The 17,585-nt window shown below is 42.1% G+C and overlaps 1 protein-coding gene across 3 annotated transcripts in view; it reads left to right on the top strand.

Annotated features, from left to right (window-relative positions):
- Window positions 1-17,585, top strand: part of MSRA (methionine sulfoxide reductase A) — a 227,889-nt gene that overhangs the window by 72,480 nt on the left and 137,824 nt on the right. For all 3 annotated transcript variants that reach the window (XM_053937706.1, XM_053937708.1, XM_053937707.1), the window contains exon 2: window positions 10,330-10,398. In XM_053937706.1, coding sequence (XP_053793681.1) covers window positions 10,330-10,398 — 69 coding nt within the window. The remainder of the gene's footprint in view (window positions 1-10,329; window positions 10,399-17,585) is intronic.

The following is a 17,585-nucleotide window of genomic DNA, read 5'->3' as shown; positions in this document are numbered from 1 at the left end:
GTTCGCGCTCATCCATGGAGTGACAGCTGACGGGAGCCTGGTGCAACCTCTGGGCAGATAATCCGCTGTGGAGCGGGAATGTGTGCGAGGGAGATACTCTATCACCAGGCACACGCTGCTCCCGACGGCTCCACGAGGCAAAAGGGAGCAGCAGCAGGGCTTTGAGGCACGGTGGGAACTGGGACGTGTCACTGAAACGGGGCTGCCGTGGATTTGTGGATTCTTAAATCCAGGTGGGGACGTGTGGGGAGGGAATGATAATGGGATGGCAGCGTTCCGATGGAAAGCACTGGGTGTTTCACATCTCAGCTTAATTCTGCTACGAAGTCTATTTAAAAATGGCAAAACCCACCCTGGCAGATACAGGCCTCAGTGAATCTAAATATTTTAAAGAACAAGAAAAATGTCTTGTGATATAAACCTGAAATTGCAGCAGGAAAAAATCTAATAAGGGAAGGTTAATACATATTTTCTGCAATGTTCAGCATAAAAAAAAGGTTGAGGGAATTGGGATTGTTCAGCCTGGAAAAGAGAAGCTTTGGAGTGACCTAATGGTGGCACCTTCCAGTACCTGGAGGGAGCCTAAAAGAAAGGTGGGGATGGAATGCTTACAAGAGCATGAAAAAGGGCTTCCCACTGCCAGAGGGCAGGGATGGATGGGATACTGGGAAGGAATTGTTCCTTGTGAGGGTAGTGAGGCCCTGGCAGAGGGTGTCCAGAGAAGCTATGACTGCCCGTGGATCCCTGGAAATGTCCAAGGCCAGGCTGGATGGGGCTTGGAGCTACCTGGGATAGTGGAAGATGTCCCTGTCCATGGCAGGAGGTGGAAGAGGATGAACTTTAAGGTCCCTTCCAACCCAAACCATTTCATGATTCCATTAAGTATTTCCTGTAGGTGCTAATTTAGAGCAAGGCTCCCAAGCCAATGTGAGACTATCCCGATTCCAAAAATTCTCGTTCTGCCACCTAATAAAAAGTTTCACGTCTTGAATTCGGTCAATCTGCAACTCAAAACTTATTGTTTTGAATTTGCTGTTATTTTTACTTACTGTATCCCATTTTGCTTTTCATGACAAATCATATGCATTGACTTAACTGGGGAACATTTTAATTGAGCACTGCTGGAGATTTTCCAATAAATTAACATTACATGTTTTTAACAGATGTCTGAAGTTGACATTGTTATTAGACATTGTAATTAATAGAAGTATTACCCAAATTAAAATCTCAGGGCCTCAGAAAAATTAAATTGTAGGTGACTGAGTGATGTTAACTCATTAATAGAGAGTGACTCTTGAATTCCCTCCACTGGGTTTTATTAGCCCAGTAAACACATTTTTCCAAGTAGCTGGAGAGGGAGTTGGACAAACCCTTTGGAATAAGGGCCTTATGAATCAAGACATGTTTTACCAATGATGTTGTGAGGTTCTTTAACCTGCCATTGTCTTACTGGTATAATCTGCCCAAAAGTACCTTTCTGGGATGTTGTAAAGTTGTAATATCATAGAATTGTAGAATCCTAGAATGGTTTGGAAAGGACTTGGAAGATGATCCAGTTCCAATCTCCATATATGTAATTAAAGATTTGAAACAACACAGCTCTGCACTTTGTCTACAAATTCACGGCCAGCCACGAATTTCAAAGGGCTTTTCCCACTTTGAACATGGGTGTGAATGTCCAGCAGAAATTATCTTGAGTCTCATTTTGAGAAGCCATGGACATAAAAATCAATTCCAGCTCATTGGTGTTACGTGCCACGAGGCTTAACTGCTCTCAGAGTGAGCCCTCAAAAAGGGAGCAGTCTAAATCAAAGTCACACTTAGGAGTTTTTTTATGTAAATATAAACTTGCAAAAGGAAATTGTAAATAAACAATGTGATTAAAAGCAGTTGGGAGGGTTTTTTTTAGGTCTGCATTGTTTTGTATTGCAGAGGCTTCCCTACAATTTGTCATTTCTGGTGCTGATTCCCAAATGAGGAGATGTTGAACTGAGCAGTGCCAGGAATTCAATGACCAGCAGAGATCAGACCCCAGCCTGTGGCTTTCCAGAGCTTATAAATGTTTATTTCTACCATGAATCTTCAGCCCTTCCCTCAGGTGGTTCCTGCCCTTTGTAGATAGTTTTTTCCTCAAGAATTATGGCATGCAAACTCGTATTCCATAACAGGAGAACAGAGTGTTCCTGGAGCTGCTGTGCCTCTCTCCATGATCCATTCTGGAATTCCTGCCCAGGGCTTTGTGCTGCTTCCCATTTTTCATGGTGTACGCACCATGTTCCAGACGAGCATCCAGGGCATGTTTTATTCATGTGCTTTTCACCCCTTAGTTGGGAGCATTAATAAAGCTGCTAAATAAACCCAGGCTTAACAACCCTGCTCTCCATACCCCACTGGACATCTCCTCCCGCTCCCTTACGCTCTGTTTATCACCATCCTTTGTTTGGATCTCTTGGTTTTCCAGCCTGTCTGATGCCATTCTTGGTTAATATAAGGGTTTCCAGTGGGGTTTTGAGAGGTGCTGTCTGTAATTATGAAGTAAATCCAGTTGTATTTTATCATCTTCATTCAGCTCCTGTGCTAATAAGAGGCTCCATGAAAAGCAGGAATGGCAGAGATGGCCTGGATAGTCCGTGGTAGGTGGATAACTCAATGCCAGGCTCTGCTTCAGCTTTAAGGCTCTTCTATTTTCTTTTCAGTTTTATATTTTAGGAAATTGTAGAGTTCCCATCCCTGAAGATCTCCAAGCCCAGGCTGGACAGGGCTTGGAGCAACCTGGGATAGTGGAAGGTGTCTGTATTTTTATTATTTTCTTTTGTGTTACCCCATCCAACCTGGCCTTGGGCACTTCCAGGGATGGGGCAGCCACAGCTTCTATGGAAGGTTAGAAAGAATAAGTTTTAAAAATGAGAACTGCTTGTTATGTTATGACAGAACTCCATGAACTAGGTTTTTGGGAAGTGAAATGATGTCACAGTCTCAAAAATACCACAAGAGTTGATTACTTTGTGTGTCTCATATATCTATGTTATCTTTCTGATCTGTCAGCCCTTCTAGACAGGATTCTTACACAATCTTAGATTCCTTTTGGTTGGTGTCATTATTTTCTTCTGCCATTGTTTCCTTTGCTATTTTGATCTTGTATTTTACTGTTTACTGTTCTGGTTCATAACACATAATCTCCACTGGTGTCGAGGCAATGTTTTAATAAATATTTGTGTACACACAGGTACATCTAATCCTTCCCCTGAACAGATCCTGAATCTCTGTGATATTACTGCAGGGTTATAGGTGGAATTCATCCAAGTTTTCCTTATAATCAGTGCTCAGAAAGTGACATTTTTAAGTGTGATTGGTTTTATTCTGAAGAAAACAGTATGTCAAATGAATCACCACACAAGTGTCTCATTCTTTCCAGAGTACAGGAGGATTCAAGGCTGGATACTCAGATGTAGATATCCAGTGTGGAAGATGAAAGCCAAGTGCAAGGGTCCAAATTTAAGAATACTTAAACTTCTTTAAAAATATTAAACTTATTTAAAATTTAGCCTTAAATTTTTGCACCCCAAACCTCCAAAATTCAACACCTGCAGTGTCAGAGAAAAGATCAAGCAGAATGTGTGGTCACAATCAGGCTGTGATGGGTCACCTTTATCTGGGCCTCATAGACTTTGTGTGTGGGAAAGTCCCATAATCTCACAATCCCAGAATTGTTTGGGTTGGAAAAGCCCTTAGAGATTACTGAGTCAAACCATTCCCAGCTGCCAAGGCCACCACTGATCCATGTCCCCAAGTGCCACATCCACAGGGCTTTTAAATCTCTCCAGGGATGGGGAATGCACCCCTGTCCTGGGCAGCTGTGCCAGGACTGGACAGCCCTTTTCCAGGAAGGAATTATTCCCAATATCCAACCTAAACCTCCCCTGGTGCAGGTTGAGGCCATTTCCACTCATCCTGTCCCTTTTCTCTGGGAGCAGAGCCCAAGTCCCTGGGCTGTACCTCCTGTCAGGAGTTGTGCAGAGCCAGAAGATCCCCCCTGAGCCTCCTTTTCTCCAGGCTGAGCCCCTTTCCCAGCTCCCTCAGCCACTCCATGGTTTGTGACCTTGTCTCCTGAACAGCAGGAAGTGTTACTGTACTTTCCAGGACAATTTCCTTTATTCATACCCCAAATATATCCCTGATCCTCATATTTTACTCTCAGACCCTGCTCCTCTGTTCCAGCTGCCATGAATTCACTCCCCCAATCCCCAGTACCTCTACCCCAGGGGACTGGGAATTTCACAATCACTATTTCTCCTCCTCTGCACCTCCACCACCCTCTTTAAGAAATTTATTCATTTTCATTCCAAAACCTCATTTTCCTGTCGCTCCTGGTCCATTTCCCGGAAGGATCAGCAGAACAAACCCAGTGTGTGATCTCTGGCCTTTGTTCATTGAGCAGCACCTCTGTTTTTTGAGGAGCCTGTGTGTTTTGGAGGCTGAGCTGACACTCTGTGCTAGGACACATCACATTCCGTGCCATCAGTCAGTTCCTGTGTCCCAATCTGTTTGATGGCCTGGATGCAGAGAGCACAGTGTGTCACACTGTGGGACATCATCTCCAGAATACATTTCCAAACTGCTTTCAGCTGCCACTCTTCCTTTCCTGAGCTATTTTGATAAATAAACTTACATATTTTTCGACAACATTCGTGATCATTACATTCCATTGAGTGACATCAGGGTTTTTTAAATAATAGCTAGGATCCCTCCTAGGAGGACAGCACCACATGACTTGGTTGTGGGAGTTGTGGGTCCAATAATTCAAATAATTCAAAGTTCAAATTGTTGAATTTCTGTGACATAGCCACCTCTCCTTTTAATTGGTCATGAGCTGACAGCTGATCTCTCCTAATGGAGGATGGAACTGGAGAAGTGAGAGGTGAAAGAAACCCAGCAGATCCTGTTCACCATCTCTTTGCCAATGCTGAGGATCCAAAAGACTCGTCAGGGGTGGATATATAAATGACCAGGACTGGGGATCGATGTCTCTATGCTGAAAATATCCTCTGGGAGACAAAGGGATTTGAACTGTAACACTTGAGAGTTCATCTGAGATGACAGGAGGTTTTCTTATTGCACAGGAGCTTTTAGAACTGACAGTTCTGCTCGTTGAACTAGACCTGAAAAGGAAGAAGAGCTTCTGTTTCATCACCAGCTAGGAAGGATTTACGGATGAAATTCTGCCATAAATTAAAAACCTCATCCCACTCAAGGAGAGCAGCCCTCTCCCTTGTGTGCCTCTCTTTAGTCCTCCAAGAGCTCCAGTGAATCTCTGATTTCCTGCTTTTGTTTTCTCCATTTCTTGTAGTTTTTGAAATCCTAGAATTTGAAATCCAGATTCCACCTTCAGGAACAAGGAAAAATCGGAGGGTCTTAGTTTAGTTGGAAAAGGGGGTATTTAGCAGGTAATTCCTATTCCTTCAGAAGCACTTCCTGCAGTCTTCAATAGCCAAACCTTCCCTTTGTTCATTGTGAAACCACCCCAAAAGCATTTTCTGGTGTCCAGGAGAACCTGGGAGAGGGGATGGATATAAATAAAGTGAATGATTTCACTCTCTGTTGGAATTAGTGAGGATTTGGAACAATCCCATCCTTGCACAATTTACCAAATCCTCATTTTTGGCATAATTTGGTACATGAGATGTGTGTGACTCCTCTTGGCACACGCATCAGGTAACTTTTTAGAGAGCTAAACCCTTCCTTTAGGGAAATATCTCTTGGGTTAGGAAATGGTGAAAAAATAAATAAACAACCTTAGGTTTAAAAAATCAGGCTTGAAGGTACGTAGGCCTATAAATGAAGGACCTGTTTTACAGCTGTACTGGCCAGTTGTGGCTTTCACAAGTGAAAAGTGAAGAGAAATTCTGGAGCCCAGAATTCCGAGAATCAGTTCATTTACTCAGGCACAAGCACAAACCAAGGTCAGATCTCTGTTTTCTAAAGCAGGTGGATGAAATATAATTAAGTTACATTATGCCTTATATTCCACTTTTGGAGATAATTACCTGTGAGACCCTTTTATAACTGCTTAAGAAAATTCTTGTCTTCTCTGATCTTTTTTTTTCTCCCAGATTCCCAACCCCTCAGTAGCTGATTTGCTCCACCATGGTGGTGTGATTGGAAATGTAGGAAAAATGTAAGAAAAGGCAAAAAAAGAAAGGGGAAAGGAATCCTTCAAGTAGCAGCTGATTTGCTTTGGGATGTTCCCATCCCTGCTTTTCCCTTTTCCTCCTCCTCTCCCCCTTTCCCACCATGACTGTGCTTTAGGAGATGGAGGAGGCTCCTGGTAATTGGTTAATCAGCTATTTTCAATTCAATTCCTGGCTGTACTTACCATGGAAAATTAACAGTCCTTGTGTATAAATATGACCCCTACTCCTGGATTAATTTGATTATGCGAGAATCTCAGTTTTCATTTAAAAATAATAACTTTCTGGCTGCTCTGATAAAACAAGTTTGGATATGTAATCTAAATATTCCCTAATGGCTTAAAAAAAATCAAAAGACAAATATGAAGAACATATGAATATCTTGTTAATAGAATTTAAATGTTCTCAAATCTTTGCTGTGATGGCTAGAGATTGAATATTTTGAGACCAGAAAATTCCTGATTTTCATTCACTGCTGGATCAGCATTCTCTGAAAGCCAAACCTTTTTTAAGCATCTTCATTTGGGTCCACAAAAAGAGAAGTGATGTTCATTAAATGATTTGGGGTGTTTTAACCCCGAGTTCTTTAAATTTCCCTGGACTTGTAAATCTGGTTGGAACTGAAGTCAGGCTAGTTTGAAAGGAAATATTTTTTACAGAACTTTCCCATTTGAACATATTTCATTGTTAAATTTATCTATCACAGGTGTGATACCATCAACCCATGGAACAGGGAGGATAAATAAAATGTATCCTAACAAATTAAAATGTGCCAGAGAACAGGTCTGGCCATCGAAGCTCGATTGTCCACGCTGATAAATTGCTGGGATGGGATCAGACATGATTTCAGCTGGGCTAATTATCTCTTGGTTAGTTTGTAGATAAGACTCTGTCTCTTTGAGTGGTTCAGTGGTACAGACTTGTGGTGAGGGCAGCAGGGAGGGAGATGGTTCTACTTGGCCTCATGAGACCCCACCTGCAGAGCTGCCCCAGCCCTGGGCCAGCAGCAGGAGGACGTGGAGCTGTTGGAGAGAGACCAGAGGAGGCCACGGAGCTGCTCCAAAGGCTGGAGCCAGGATGGGAGAGCTGGGGGGGTCACCTGGAGAAGAGAAGGATCCAGGGAGACCTCAGAGCCCCTTCCAGGGCCCAAAGGGGCTCCAGGAGAGCTGGAGAGGGACTTGGGACAAGGCATGGAGGGACAGGACACAGGGAATGGCTGCCCACTGCCAGAGGGCAGGGATGGATGGGATATGGGGAAGGAATTCCTGGCTTTGAGGGTGGTGAGGCCCTGGCAGAGGTTTCCCAGAGAAGCTGTGGCTGCCCCTGGATGTGATATTCTCAGCTCAGTCAGAGAGAAAGAGAAAGGTTTTCTAACCAGGCGAGAACCTGAGAAACAGTTGGGAAAGAATGTAAATAATTCTCTAATCTATCTTGTTATTCACATTGTTTATAGATATGTCCTGCTACTGTTCATCATTCACTGCACACCAATGGTGTGGGATGTTTTTACTCTAAGACCAATGAAATTAGCCTTCTCAATGTTCTCTATATATAGAGTGGTACATTTGAAATAAAGAGGGAGCTCATTTTCTGAGCCTTCTGATCTAGAGTTCTCTGTTCCCGTCCTGCTCAACAGCGTCACCTGGATCCCTGGAAGTGTCCAAGGCCAGGCTGGATGGGGCTTGGAGCACCTGGGACAGTGGAAGGTGTCCCTGCCCATGGCAGGGGTGGGATATTTTAGATGGTTAGATGATCTTTAAGGCTCCTTCCCAAACCATTCCATGATTCTGTGACAATCCATGTGTGGACAGAACTTCACCTGCAGTAAGTGACTCTTTAGCCAAAGGCTGTTTGGGACCATGTTAGAAACTATCCAGTGACAAGTGCAAAAACTGAGTAATGCCTAAGAAATATTGAGCATCTGTTTAGCAAGTTTTGATTATCTTTCCATGTATTTTGGATCTGTGAAGTATTATTTCTGTTAAAATCAAGGAATTCCAAGGAGCACAGGGCAGACACTGCACCTGTCTGAAGCAGACTTTGCCTGAAGCTGAAATTGAATGTCAGGTCCTCCAGGATCTGTGTTGCTTTCAGCTCCTACTGGTTCTGTTCAGTAGGGAGCAATGTGTGTCACAGGAATCTCTCAGGCTTAGTTTGGAAAATTTAGAGTTTTGGCAGTTGATGATGGAGCAGCGTCTGGAAGTTTTGAGAAGTTGTTCATGAATTTATGTTCATGAAAATTCTGACTGCATGAATATCAATGAAATAAAAGTAAGAATCTTTTCCTTAGTTTTACTTGGGAGGATCAAGGAGATAAAAGAAAGATACAGAGACATCCCTGGAAGGATTCCAGGACAGCCTGGACAGGGCTTGGAGCAGCCTGGGATGGTGGAAGGTGCCCCTGCCCATGGCAGGAGGTGGGACTGGATGAACTTTAAGGTCCCTTCCAGCCAAACCATTCTGGGATTTGATGATCCATGTCCTTCTAATTCAGCTTTTCTGCACCCATTAATGCATTAACTCCATAAATTGACAGTACTTGGGTGTAATGTGCTGTTTTTAACCCCAGGAAGCTGCAGTGAACCCACAGCCAGTCCAGTGCTCATTGGAAATCTCTCTGTTGCTCTGTAACACCAGGTTTCATCCTACTTACTGCAATCCTTTGTCTCTGGAATGACAATGAGCTTGGAAAATTAATTTATTCTTTCGATTGGCAAGCTACAGGGATAGTCCTATTTTTTTTTTTCAATTCCTGATTTTCTGGAGTTAATCAATCCAATTTGTAGGTGAGAGTTAAAATATTTTCACATGGAAAACTGTTCAGTAAAAAGTCCCAAACTGGGACATTCTTTAGTTCTCCTTGGGGAGAGTTGTTGTTACTTATACATTGTTATTTAGGTGTTGTAACTTTCTTCCTAAGGTTGAATGTGTATTTTGTTGAGGTCCTTTTAAATCTGTTTTTTTTTTGGTTTATATTTTACTATTTAATGCATCTGTGACGGAAATACTGGACAAAATAGTGAGCCAAAGTATGAATGACAAGAAAATGAATCATTTTATCTGGCTGAGATCTTAGAAATTAAAGTATGAAGACATTGGGAGACAACTTGGGAACTCTGAAAATATTACTTTCATTCAAGCCCGTCTCACCTCTGAAAGTTTAATTTTAATTTTAATATATTGAAAGCCTGGCCATTTGAAATGATAACTGCTTCATACATCATGGATGTCACTCACTCTGTAAATGAAGGCAGCTACCAGGGCGAGGGCAGGGTTAGTTTATTTGATCTTACAAGATGTTCCATAATTTTTCTGACTGTTCACTCCTCTCCCGTGGCTGTAGATCATGTTGGGAATACCAGCTACAGCTAACGAGGTTGAAACCTTGGTCGTGTTACTCCCACTCTGGAGCTTCCCAACAATTTTCTTCCCAAAGCCTCTCTCCTGAGGCACAGGACAATCAATTTTCCTAAATGCCACCAATTGACTCGTGGCACCTCTTGCTCCACTTGCAGATAACCCTGATTTTCCCTTCTCACTGACTGTTGGTAAATGTTGGATGCCAGCTGGGATTAGGAATGTGCCTCCCTGCTAATGAGAAATATTGTTTCCAGAGAATTCACAAGCGAGCCCACGTTCCTTATCTGACCTGGTTCATTCCTCACCAGCATCAGGACTAAAGGAATTAAAATAATGCATGCATTGAGAAAGCATCTTGATTTTCTCCCTGGGAAATATTTTGTGGACAGAAAGTTGCATTTTGAATTCAGGCAGTTTCATTTCTTGCCGCCGTTGTTTAAAAAGTGCCTTAGCAGCAAAAAATGAATGTGGGGATGGCAGCAAAAAGGTTTTGAACTACAAGAGGGCAGGGGTGGATGGGATATTGGGAAGGAATTGTTCCCTGTGAGGGTGGGGAGGCCCTGGCACAGGGTGCCCAGAGAAGCTGTGGCTGTTCCTGGATCCCTGGAAATGTCCAAGGCCAGGCTGGATGGGGCTGGGAGCAACCTGGGAAAATGGAAGGTGTCCCTGCCCATGGGAATTGTTCAGATTTCAATGGATCTGTGAGAAATAGACAATTGATTTTATGCAAAGCAAATACTCTATCACATTTTAACTTGTTTTTTTTTTTTTTCCCTTCTAGATAAACATCATGTCAATGGGAACAGAATGGTTGAACCTTTCCCAGAGGGAACACAGATGGCTCTGTTTGGTAAGGCATCAGTTTGAAAATAAAAGCTCAAAACTCTGTGGTGTTTTTGCATTCCAAATTTCTTAATTTCATCCTGACTTCTTTGAGTTTCAGAATCTAGGCTGCTCCTGCCATTTTCCAAACACTGACACCAGCTAAAGCCACGGGGCATTTTGGAGATGTCCATTATATGTCATTTCCATATAAAGAAATACACTAAAAATGTTTTTTTTTTTTTCTTAAAAAAATGTAAATTCTGTATTTTGTTCCCGAGAAATTCCAAAATAATAGCTTTTTTTATGTATGATAATTTTTCTAAGATCATTCATTAATTTAAACAAAATTCTGAAGATGATCCATGATTCTCCACCCTTTAAACCGTGCAAGGAACTCCAGCTGTTTGGGATCTCCTGGACTTGGAGGGTTGTTACTATTTACATGCCCCAAACCAAACCTGCTGGTTTCTGCCTGACCTTGTGAATAGTCCTGTGGAATTCCTGTCGGGAGCCATCAGAGCTGGAGAAGGGGCCAGCTGGAAGAGAGAAATTGTTTAATTTCTCTGTATCTGTCTCTTTTCTATGAAAATGTCATTCTTTGAGCCCACTTTGAAGACTTGGAAAGGTGTTTCTCCAGAGAAATTAATTACTTCTGGAAGTAATAAACATTCTAAAATGGATCAAAAGCACCTTTTTCCAGCCAAGATCTGGACTTTAACCAAACCTGGGAATTGTCAGAGCTCTCATTTTGGGATGTGCTGATGTAAGGCAAGCCTTTGGGATTTACTGGAAAGAAAGAAATGGATTTCTATGGCAGTTATTATTAAAATTTATTGCTACAGAGAATGAAAAATTTCCTAATGCTGTTTTGATACAACTGAGTTGTTTACAGAGGATATATTTCTCTACTAACCTGTGCAGGATGGTCCAAAGTGCCTTAGGAAATGTATTATATTCTATTAAATGTTTCTCTGTCTGTGATGCTGAAGTAAATATTAAATCACTCCTTGATACACATTAATTTAATACTCCAAAAATGATCTTTTAAATTGATGATGGCAAAAAAATCTTGGTGAGTGTCATCTTTCCTGTGGAATTAATGTTGGTGTAGTTTCATGGATGAAGAGGTGAAATGGTTTGTGGGTGTTACCCTTCAGTTTCCAACACGATTTATTCCACTTCTCTTCAGAGCTCCCCCAATCCAGTGTTGCCTTTCTGTCAGTGTCTCCTTCTCTGTGGATTTTGGGAACATAGACAACTTCTTGGAGTGGTGGAATGATTGTTTCATAATTTTCTTTTGGAGCAAATGGAAAATTATTTTAACCTTTTAAGCTCCAAGGCTGAGATGGATTCAGAGATTCGTCTTTGAGTTTCTTACAGCAGGAAGGGTCAGAGGGTTCTGGTACAGTCTGATATTGATGGAGTCTGTGCTGTTTAGATTTTTTTTTTTTAAATAAGCTCCTTTTGGGTTTTTTAAAATTTTCTTTGTCATGATCAGATCACATTTCCAGTGTTTGTGATGGGTGTTGGTTCTATTGCTGTACACAATTTGTAAAAAATCACAGAAAGCAGCAGAATTTAGTTGGAAAAGTGCAAAGTCTTATTAAACGGCACACTTTGAAGCATTCGTGCAACATTCCTATCAAGCCTGGGAACTTCCATTCTTTTTCAATTGCCCTAGATTTTTCCACAAGGCTGGGATTTTAAGTTTTTGGCTTAAGTGGTGAAAGCTCAGGCTGGTGCCATCTGTGCTGTGAAGGAACAGAAAACCTCCACATCCTGATTTTTGCTGTTAGACCTGCACTGGAATAGTGCACAAACACGACTCTGATGATAACCCCTGGCATTTGTTGGCGTTGGCATCCCAGTCTGGGGGGTGGGATGGGAAAAGGGAGTTGCAGTTCATTTTCCTCCCTCCAACCCATGTGAATGGGAATAAAAGGCCAGGTTGGATGGGGCTTGGAGCAACCTGGAGTAGTGGATGGTGTCGCTGCCCATGGAACTGGATGAGCTTTAAGGTCCCATCCAAACTGAACCTTTCCATGATTCTCTGATTCTAAAACAAGCACTAGAAGAAGAAAACGATCAGTTAGGAATTCCTCTCCCGGGATTATTGCTCATCCTATCCATGTGTGATCCTGTTAACAGCAAGTTCTTTGTATTTTGGGACTCTGTAAGCTCAGGAGAGAGCTGGAGCTAGTTGAGTTTCTGACTCCACCTCACCAAGAAAGGATTTTCACACCCCTCTTCCAGAAGAATCCTTTAATCCTTGGGATTCACAGGGAAGAGCAGTAGTTACTTCAGAAGAGATCCTTCTTCTTGCCTAGAGAGAGGGTGTGGATTGTCCCTCACTGGGGTTATTCCAGACCCATCTAGACACAATCCTGTGCTCTGTGCTCCGGGATGACCCTGCTGGAGCAGGGAGTTGGACCAGATGACCCCACTGTGCTCCCTTCCAACCTGACCCATCCTGTGATTGCTTAAAAAGGTCTGCAAAACCCAAAAGCTGGTTGTGCAGAGACAGCCAATTTGCAGTGAATTTTCCTGCTGCTTGGATAGTTTTAGATGCACCAATAAACCAGCAGAATAAAATATAATGCGGGGTTGTAAACACCGAGCCTTCCACCTGCTACAAAATATAGTTGGATTTCATTCCACAGCTCCCTCTCCTGCAAAACTTCCTCAAGATGCTCTTCCTAATGGTGCATTATTTATTTGATGGTGTGACTGCTTGTTTGGATCAAGGGACAGGGTGAATGTACTCAGGGCATTGTTCCTGCAGCTTTCCCATCCACAGCAGAACCTCACAGATTTCAAAGGATTATTTAAATTATCTTGAGACTCTCCTGTTGTCTGTTCAGCATCACCCAGCTGCTGGAGGTGCACCTGTTGTTCATTAGGATAAAGAAATGTGTCCTTGTTTCTACAGTGGGGAAAAAAGAGCCACATTTAGAGGCTTAGAGGGTGAGGGTGATTCTTTAATGGAAATCTTTTAATGCCCCCCATCCTGTGACCTCGTAATCCAGCTCCCAGCTAAGATTAAAGCACTAAGGGAACACGATGTGCACAGGCACAGCCTCACTGGAGACACTGGAATGCTGTGTCAGAAATTCCCTGAAGCCTATTCCCAAATTCCTTGTCTGCTGCCCAGAGAAGCTGTGGACTCCCCATCTCTGGAGGTGTTCAAGACCAGGCTGGATGGGGCTTGGAGCTACCTGGGACAGTGGCAGGGGTTGGAACTGGGTGGTCTTCAAGGTCCCTTCCAACCCAAACCGTTCTGGGGTTCTGTGTTTCCATGGACCAAGTGAAACTTGATGTTACATGTTTGTGTTATGAATGATAAAGTAGAAGCCCTTCAATAGATGCCTGTCCAGAAAGTTTTCTTGGAAGTTTTGTGGCCATGGATATATTCAGTTAAAAGTATTTTTCTTAAGAGACTGATTTTGACCCCAAACTTAATCAAAACTCAAAATCTGAATATATATAAAGGGGGGTGGGGGGTGATGGTATTTTGAAAAGAAGCAGTTTAGGGTCTAAATTCAACTTATTTACTTGAATAAGTTTTGAATTACTTTATTTGAATTACTTATTCAACTTATTTACTTATTTTAATACTTACTTATTTGGGTAAAAAAACCCCAAATGCCTGAGAGCTGCAGAACAGTCACAAATTCAAGAAATTAGTATTTTCCTCAGCACCATTGTAACTCTTGCATATTTGAAACACATTTAAATGCACTTCTGCATTGTCATCATGGAATGGTTTGAGCTGGAAGGAACCTTAAAGATCTCATTGCCACCCCCTGCCATGGGCAAGCAAATTTTGCTCAGAGATGTTTCTGATCAGGTTTCTGTTGAATTTTAAGCACTCCTTTTCCTTATCAACTGCTGCTGGTGCAAGACTCGAGTTTGTCCCAGAGCACCTCTGTGTTCCATAAAATTTCTGTGTCACCTGATTTCTCCAACAGGAAGCATCTTGCATATGGTGTGTGCATAGAAAGGCTCTTATTTACCTCCAGTGAAATCTGGCAATGGCTCAGGTTTGTAATTACAACACTTCTAAAATGTAGGAGCACATTGAGCTGTATTTGCTTGATACAGACTGGCTTGTAAAGGGATAATTGGTTTCTTGATGTAAACAAAGCACAGACAGAAATAGGATGTTAAGGAACTGATAAGGTCTAATTATGGATATTTCGGAGCTGGCAGACGGATCCAGGCCTGGTCACCTTTTGCTCTGCACTTATTAGACAGCAGCACATCCCAGTAATTCCATGGAGCTGTGTCATTATTGTGTTTTGCCTGAGTTACTGGGTCCTGTCACCATTGCGTTCCCACTACTTCCAAAGGCGATTTAAAAATTAAACCAGGGTCCACCAGGATTGTCCAGCGAGGTCTCAGCCTGTTCCTTGGGGCCCTTGGAAAACTGAGCTCCTCCAACACACCCTGCTCTTGGGGGCTTTGACTCCTTCCCATAAAGGCTGGACGGGGCTTGGAGCAACCTGGGGTAGTGGAATTTATCCCTGCCCATGACAGGGAGTGGGACAGGATAAGCTTTAATGCCCCTCCAACCCAAACCATTCTGTTTCTGTGGATAAAGGCCTCATTAAGGCAACTTCTCAACTAAAAAAAAATTATTTCCCTTGGAAGTGGGATGTTGGGTTCAAGAACAGGTAAATCCATACAGAGTTTCTTTCTGTCCCCCCTGGAACAGCTGCTGGTGGCTGTGTCAGAAAAGAGCCAGTGTTTGGAAGTCTTTTGGTCCAGTTGAGTTTTTCAATTACTATTTTTTTCACCAGGAAAAGAAAATCACAGGGAACAAAGTTTGGCCCCCAAGAGAAACACCTTTTTTTTTCTTTGGTTTTTTTTTTTTTTTTTGGTTTTTTTTTGGTTTTTTTTGTTTTTTTTTGTAGACAGTAGAAATAGAACAAGCAATTTTTCTCAAAGAAAAAGAAAAAAAACTTAAAACAATTCTACACATCAGAAGATTTTTTTCTCTCTATCTGAAGAAAATGTAAGACTTGATAATGTTGAAATAGGCGTGTTTGTTCTGACCCAAATGGAGAAGAAACATGCACAGCAATATCATCACGTGGGCAAGGATCACGCTGTGGAAGAATTGAGAGCCAGAGGGAATGTATTGCAGAAGGGGTTCATGTCCCTCGTGTTAATTCTCTTTCTGCATGTGGAAAGGAGAAGGAAGTGTATTAATTGGCTGGCTTTGCAGAGTTCTGAGGCATTAATGCTGTCCTGTTTTCAGGAATTAATGCTGTCCTGTTTTTTTCCTGTTTTATAGTGATGGGAAAATGGACACAGCATTTCTGCAGTTCTGGAATGAGAGACAAACCTGGGAAGTCAGGGCATAACAAAAGGGAATGGCCTAAAGGGAGGCTGCTCTGTCCCTAAACCAAATTGTGGACCCATTCTTACCTTTCCAGAATGTTTATTAAAGAAATTTACCCTTAGTTCCCATTTTCCTTTTTCCTCTCTTCTAGACACTGATTTGTCTTTTGGTTGCCTCTTCCAGAGAGCTGAAACTCAGCCCAGTTCCCAACCCCTGCTGTGTGGTCCTGGTTCATCATTATTGCAGCCACTGTCTAAACACGGAATCATGGAATGGTTTGGGTGGGAAGGAACCTTAGAGCTCATCCAGTGCCACCCCTGCCATGGGCAGGGCAAGGACACCTCCCACTATCCCAAGCTGCTCCAAACCCATCCAGCCTGGCCTTGGACACTGCCAGGTATCCAGGGGCAGCCACAGCTTCTCTGGGCACCCTGTGCCAGGGCCTCCCCACCCTCAGAGCCAGGAATTTACCCCTAAATCTGTTGTAAAATAAGGTGATAAACACAATAAAATCCCATAACTCTGGGACCTTTTGAAATAAAAACCTCAATACTCAGTTTCTCTTGTCCTGTGGAATATCCTGGTCATTGTGCTTTAAATGGTGCTGCTCTGATTTGATGGAATTGTGCATCAGCTTTGTGGGAATGTAAATGGGCAAAGCACTGGGCAAGGATAAAAACAAAATGCTACAGTTCTGCTTAGTCCTCACCAAAGACATTTCCTGACATTTATAAACACTAATAAGGGGCAATAAAATATCCCTAACACAAAGTGAAAGATGTCCTTGATGAACACAACCCGGCAAAACATCCTTTGCTTTCAAAGGAGCCACATCTCTTTTTCTTTCAGAAAACTAAAGTAATGTGGCCTTCAAACACAATCTCTGTGCTTCTCCATCAGGGAGATTTTTATGTTAATTTAGGTTTCTTGAGGTAATGAAGAATTCAGCTTTGTGTGGATTTCTGCTTAGAGTGGCTATTCCACATTAGGGAAGATTTGGGGTTTTTTAAAAGTCAGACCGCAGCTTTTTAATCAGCATCATTCACATTAAAACATCCCTTTAATTATGTTTTGGGGGTATTGCCACAGAAAGGAGTAGAAGAGACACAGTTAATTTCCATGACTTCTGGGCTAGTGCTCAGTGATCTCCAGCAGCAGGAATTGTCTTGAAGAAGATCATTATTTTCTTGTTTATCTAAATATGAATTTTTAAATTTTAGTAATATTTTATTTTGGGGTTTTTATTATTTTACTTTATCAATTTATTTTATTTCCCATGCAAAAAAAAAAAAAAAAAAAAATAAAGGCAGCACGAGCACCTTGAGCAATTGCAAAAACCTTGCAGAGAAGCAATTCCTTGCCTGTGATAAATAGGAGTATATCAATGAGCAGGAGGAACATATGCTTGGCATCATTCTGAGGTGGTTTAAGTTGGAAATGGAAGTAAATTATCCTGTTAATGACTGGAGGCCGCCCTGATCAGATTGATGCTGCTTTGCAGGAGATATATTTGTGTGTGTGTGTTTGTTTATGTGCTGGGATGGGCACATTTACCATCGGATTTATCCTTGGTTTCCTGCTAATAAAGCACAGAGAGTGGTGACATGGAATAAAACACATGGAGGGCTGATGATTTATTCTGTTCAGACACGAAAAAAAAATACGTAAGAGGGTTTTTGGAGGGGGGGAAATGGTGCTGTTTTGATAATTTTAGATATATTGTGACATCCACAAAGTGTTGTCAGCAGATCCTAATGGATTTATCTTCACCAGGCTGCTGGCACAGCCTGGAAATTTTAGATCTGGGCATGTGAGACTGAGCAAAGAGGGTTGTATATTAAAAAATATGGATTACTTACTATTGGGTT

This window comes from Vidua chalybeata, chromosome 3 (assembly GCF_026979565.1).
Source record: "Vidua chalybeata isolate OUT-0048 chromosome 3, bVidCha1 merged haplotype, whole genome shotgun sequence".
Classification (NCBI taxonomy): Eukaryota; Metazoa; Chordata; class Aves; order Passeriformes; family Viduidae; genus Vidua; species Vidua chalybeata.
This window is presented reverse-complemented; position numbering and strand designations above follow the sequence as displayed.